This window comes from Gopherus flavomarginatus, chromosome 8 (assembly GCF_025201925.1).
Source record: "Gopherus flavomarginatus isolate rGopFla2 chromosome 8, rGopFla2.mat.asm, whole genome shotgun sequence".
Lineage (NCBI taxonomy): Eukaryota > Metazoa > Chordata > Testudines > Testudinidae > Gopherus > Gopherus flavomarginatus.
The window spans coordinates 114468327-114474326 of NC_066624.1; the positions used below are offsets into that span (position 1 = coordinate 114468327).

The window sequence follows — 6000 nt, forward strand, 5'->3', positions numbered from 1 at the left end:
ATGTCGCACTCCTCTTGCCTTTGTAGTTTAAGGAATAACTCCACTGCCACTCATGACATCTTAGTCAGAGTGAGCAGCATACTGGCCAACTGTTTGGGATCCATTCCTGCGGAACGAAGAGGCAGGTCGTGCACTACACAAACCATTGAAAGATGGTGCAAAATGTGGACAGAAGCACTGGGATGCAAAACAATGCATCGCAGGGCATTGGGACAGGACCCAGGATGCCCTGCGACCCCCTCTGCCTTCCAACAACTCTTAGAAGTAGAAGAGGAAGACATGCTCTGTGGGATAGCTCCTCAGAGTGCACCGCTCCAAATACCACTGCAAGTGCCACAAGTGTGAAGATGCTTATTGTGCAGGGAGCTGACAGTGTGAACACACAACAGTGGCTTCCCTTCAGTGCTCTCTGAGCAGCGCTGTAACTGCTGGTCCTGTAACTCTGCCAGTGTAGACGTACACTCAGGGTTAAATCTATTAAGGAAATACAGTATAATAATATTCAATATATTTATATGCCAGTGTTATTAACTTTTACCTGTCTGCAGCCATCTAAAGAATTGTGCCAACTTGAATTTGGTCAAAAATGGTTAAGAACTGTTAAAAGAACTTTATGGAGAAAAAAATAAACTTTAAAATGCATAATCCTGCTGAGATGGGGCAGCAACATAACGGGAGGAAACCTAACAGGACGAGCACAGGAGCTGAGCTGTTTTAGACTGGTATGTCACTCTGAAACCAAGCTGACATAAATACGCTGGAGGAACACGACAAGGCATTTCAGTAGAAGCTAGCAGCAGAAGTTAGTAGCATGCACCGAATAAGTAAAACCAAGGGCTTATTAATGACACTTTGTTAACTTTATATAATATATAATGTAACTGTTTACAGAAAAGTACAAGTTAATTTGCTATCATGTAAGGTAAAAAACAAAAGCAATAACATGCAGTATATGGAGGACACATGCTATACAAAGTAAAAGTGGCCGGAAGTGATACAAAGCAAGAAAAAATGCCCTTTTATCACCACAGAAAAGTAAAAATTTGGTACAAGGGAGATGACATTAATTCATGCAGGAAAAAGATATTGAACAAGGGTCCATACCATGAAGTTACATGTGTGAGGGGTGGGGGCAGACTTAAGAGTGTTACCATTCAGAGTACTGCACAGCAATACAACCCATATGGCGGGGAAAATAGTTTGTTCCTCAACTACTGCCGCAAGACAATGAGAAGGTCTGGGAAGCCCAAGACTTTTATTGCTAGTCGCACCAGGTGGACACTTACATGTCCAGGTACAATGCCTTACAGGCAGAGCTGCCAGCATGTGGGTTCACTCTGTGGAACAGTCTCACCTTAGAGAAGTGACAGGAGTCCAGGGTAATGTGCTAAAATGGTTTGAGTTCTTCCTAGAGGGATGCACCCAACAAGCAGTGATAGTAAAACTGCACCTCCACCATTAGACCCCCTCATTCACGGGGTTCCACAAGGATCAAGTCTCTCTCCAGTCCTTTTCAGAATCTATATGCAACCACTAGATGAACTGATTAGACAACATGGACTCATGTGCCATATGCAGCTGACATACAGCTCTACCTATCGTTCACTATACACGAGCATACCACTACTGCCACCAAGAGCTCTGCACAATGCTTGATGAGATCAGCTGGCTGACGCAGAACCGGAGAAAAACAGAAGTGATGCTGGTGGGCAGAAGAAAGAATTTTGAAGAGTTGGCAGCTTTGGTGCACTCCTTGACAGAAAGTCCACACCCCCACTTGGTCAATTCAGTCCACAGTAAATACCTTTTCCTTATTCACTTTCTCCACACCACTCATGATTTTATAGACCTCTATCATATCCCCCCTTAGTCTCCTCTTTTCCAAGCTGAAAAGTCCAAGCCTCTTTAATCTCTCCTCACATGGGACCTGTTCCAAACCCATAATCATTTTAGTTGCCCTTGTCTGAACCTTTTCTAATGCCAGTATATCTTTTTCAAGATAAGGAGACCACATCTGTACACAGTATTCAAGATGTAGGCATACCATGGATTTATATAAGAGCAATAAAATATTCTCTGTCTTATTCTCTATCCCTTTTTTAATGATTCCTAACATCCTGTTTGCTTTTTTGACTGCCGCTGCACACTGCGTGGACATCTTCAGAGAACTATGCACAATGACTCCAAGATCTCTTTCCTGATTACTTGTAGCTAAATTAGCCCCCATCAAATTGTATGTATAGTTGGGGTTATTTTTTCTAATGTGCATTACTTTACATTTATCCACATTAAATTTCATTTGCCATTTTGTTGCCCAATCACTTAGTTTTGTGAGATCTTTTTTAAGTTCTTCAGTGTCTGCTTTGTTCTTAACTATCTTGAGCAGTTTAGTATCATCTGCAAACTTTGCCACTTCATTTTTTACCCCCTTCTCCAGAACATTTATGAATAAGTTAAATAGGATCGGTCCTAGGACTGACCCTTGGGGAACACCACTAGTTATCTCTCTCCATGCTGAAAATTTACAATTCCTACCCTTTGTTCCCTGTTTTTTAACCAGTTCTCAATCCATGAAAGGATCTTTCCTCTTATCCCATGACAACTTAATTTACGTAAGAGCCTCTGGTGAGCGACCTTGTCAAGGGCCTTCTGGAAATCTAAGTACACTATGTCCACTGGATCCCCCTTGTCCACATGTTTGTTGACCCCTTCAAAGAACTCTAATAGATTACAAAGACACAATTTCCCTTTACAGAAACCATGTTTACTTTTGCCCAACAATTTATGTTCTTCTATGTGTCTGACAATTTTATTCTTTATTATTGTTTCAACTAATTTGCCCAATACTAATGTTAGACTTACTGGTCTGTAATTGCCAGGATCACGTCTAGAGCCCTTTTGAAATATTGCCGTTACATTAGCTATCTTCACGTCATTGGGTACCGAAGCCGATTTAAAGGACAGATTACAAACCATAGTTAACAGTTCCACAATTGCACGTTTGAGTTCTTTCAGAACTCTTGGGTGAATGCTGTCTGGTCTCGGTGACTTGTTACTGTTGAATTTATCAATTAATTTATCAATTAATTCCAAAACCACCAAAACCACCTCTAGTGACATCTCAATCTGTGACAATTCCTCAGATTTCTCACCTACAAAGTACAAACCAGTACTGTGTGTGTATATATATATGATTAAGATTGTGACATCCTTGGGGCAGAGAACCTGTTTATGTATGTGCAGTACCATGCACGCCACTGGCACTCAATGACTTTACAGATCAAGATGGCTTATAAGTGTTCACAGGGCTCTAGAGGCTCCTGGCAAGTCTTCAGTGTATATACCACCTTTACTTTTCAGAAACACTGTGAAACGAAATATGTATAGGAGTTGTTTTAAAAGAACACTTTCAGAATAAACACCATGTATTTAAAGTGAATTCTTTGCCTGTGGTACCAACACCACCTGAAGCAAGACTCCTGAAGTTTAGCAATTTATGTGGTTTGATTTTACACTTTCATCAACAAGGGCATAAAACCCAACTGATCCATTAATGTCATGGGGCTGGGCGAGGAAAGCGGGCTGACTGGAGAAGAGTTCACAGGGGACAGCACCAGCCCAAAGCGCCCACATAGCAGCACCCATGGACCATGGGCTAAGTGACAGGCACAGACTCCTCCAGCCCTCAAGGAGCAGGGGTTGCTGGCCTGCAGTGCCAGTCACACTCCAACAACAGACTGGCACCAAGTCTGCAGCTCCTAGGATGTCGGGGAGCCTCCAGCACCCCCTACAGGCTGCTCCAGCACCCCTCATCAGCTGCTCCTGGCAGTCGGCTCCCGCATCCATCAGAGGCTGGCGGGGGGCGAGGGCGGGGGCGGGTCGCCCACCCCTCTCGGGGCAGGGCTCCCGCCCAGCACAGGCTGCTCCCCCCGCGGGGGGGGGGAAGGGGGGCTCCCGCCCAGCACAGGCTGCTCCCCCCGCGGGGGGGGGGAAGGGGGGCTCCCGCCCAGCACAGGCTGCTCCCCCCGCGGGGGGGGCTCCCGCCCAGCACAGGCTGCTCCCCCCGCGGGGGGGGCTCCCGCCCACCACAGGCTGCTCCCCCCGCGGGGGGGGCTCCCGCCCACCACAGGCTGCTCCCCCCGCGGGGGGGGCTCCCGCCCACCACAGGCTGCTCCCCCCGCGGGGGGGGCTCCCGCCCACCACAGGCTGCTCCCCCCGCGGGGGGGGCTCCCGCCCACCACAGGCTGCTCCCCCCCGGGGGGGGGAGGGGGGCTCCCGCCCACCACAGGCTGCTCCCCCCCGGGGGGGGGGAGGGGGGCTCCCGCCCACCACAGGCTGCTCCCCCCCGGGGGGGGGGAGGGGGGCTCCCGCCCACCACAGGCTGCTCCCCCCCGGGGGGGGAGGGGGGCTCCCGCCCACCACAGGCTGCTCCCCCCGCGGGGGGGGAGGGGGGCTCCCGCCCACCACAGGCTGCTCCCCCCCGGGGTGGGCGGAAGGGGGGCTCCCGCCCACCACAGGCTGCTCCCCCCCGGGGTGGGCGGAAGGGGGGCTCCCGCCCAGCACAGGCTGCCCCCCCCCGGGGTGGGCGGAAGGGGGGCTCCCGCCCAGCACAGGCTGCCCCCCCCCGGGGTGGGCGGAAGGGGGGCTCCCGCCCAGCACAGGCTGCCCCCCCCCGCGGGGGGGAGGGGGGCTCCCGCCCAGCACAGGCTGCTCCCCCCCGCGGGGGGGGGAAGGGGGGCTCCCGCCCAGCACAGGCTGCTCCCCCCCGCGGGGGGGGGAAGGGGGGCTCCCGCCCAGCACAGGCTGCTCCCCCCCGCGGGGGGGGGAAGGGGGGCTCCCGCCCAGCACAGGCTGCTCCCCCCCGCGGGGGGGGGAAGGGGGGCTCCCGCCCAGCACAGGCTGCTCCCCCCCGCGGGGGGGGGAAGGGGGGCTCCCGCCCAGCACAGGCTGCTCCCCCCCGCGGGGGGGGAAGGGGGGCTCCCGCCCAGCACAGGCTGCTCCCCCCCGCGGGGGGGGAAGGGGGGCTCCCGCCCAGCACAGGCTGCTCCCCCCCGCGGGGGGGGAAGGGGGGCTCCCGCCCAGCACAGGCTGCTCCCCCCCGCGGGGGGGCGGAAGGGGGGCTCCCGCCCAGCACAGGCTGCTCCCCCCCGCGGGGGAGCGGAAGGGGGGCTCCCGCCCAGCACAGGCTGCTCCCCCCCGCGGGGGAGCGGAAGGGGGGCTCCCGCCCAGCACAGGCTGCTCCCCCCCGCGGGGGGGGGAAGGGGGGCTCCCGCCCAGCACAGGCTGCTCCCCCCCGCGGGGGGGGGAAGGGGGGCTCCCGCCCAGCACAGGCTGCTCCCCCCCGCGGGGGGGGGAAGGGGGGCTCCCGCCCAGCACAGGCTGCTCCCCCCCCGGGGGGGGGGTCCCTGGCTCTCTGACCCCTGCCCTGGGCTCCCCACGGCTCTGACGGGAGACGGGAACCTGCCCGCGGCTCACCCCTGCTCGTCCTCGAAGGGCCCGGGCGCGGGGCGGCGCGGGGGCGGCGGCGGGGGCTGCGCACTGCTCGGAAGGCCGCTGCCGCCTGAGCCCTGCTTCTTCAGGATGCCTTTGATGGGCCCGCGCCCCGTCGCGCCCGACGTGGAGGGGACCGGGGCCGCCATGGCCGGGCCTCTCACGCGGGGCCGGGGCGGCTCCGGAGGCTCCGCGCCGCTTTGCTCAGCTACGGCCTACGCCGGGGGCCACAGAACAGCCGTCACTGCGCATGCGCCCCGGGCCTGCGCAACGAGGGCGCGCGCGCCGCAGAACCCTACTCCGTCACAATCGGCGAGGGGCGGGGCCAGGTGGGTGGGGCGGAGCTATGTGCGCTCAAACTGCCCCGAGCCAGAGCGAGGCGGCGCGCTCCCGTAGCAACGCCCCGTCCATTCCCGCGCGTCCCTGAGGCTACGCCCCGCCCCTCCCCACGAGCTGTCGCTGAAGCCGCGCGCTCCCGCAGCAACGCACCGCCCCTCCCCCCACGAGCTG

At 56.5% G+C, this 6000-nt stretch overlaps 1 protein-coding gene across 4 annotated transcripts in view; it reads right to left on the minus strand.

The window, feature by feature from the left end:
• Positions 1–5704, minus strand: part of PPP1R2 (protein phosphatase 1 regulatory inhibitor subunit 2) — a 40629-nt gene extending 34925 nt beyond the window's left edge. The window contains exon 1 of one of the 4 annotated variants that reach the window (XR_007775772.1): positions 5476–5702. Coding sequence is in view for 2 of the 4 variants with exons in the window: in XM_050963952.1 (XP_050819909.1) it covers positions 5476–5639 (164 nt within the window). In the remaining 2 variants the exon portion in view is untranslated. Of the gene's footprint in view, positions 1–5475 lie in introns of all 4 variants that reach the window. The other 3 variants (XR_007775773.1, XM_050963952.1, XM_050963954.1) reach the window with 3 other exon arrangements.
• Positions 5705–6000: the final 296 nt, after the last annotated feature.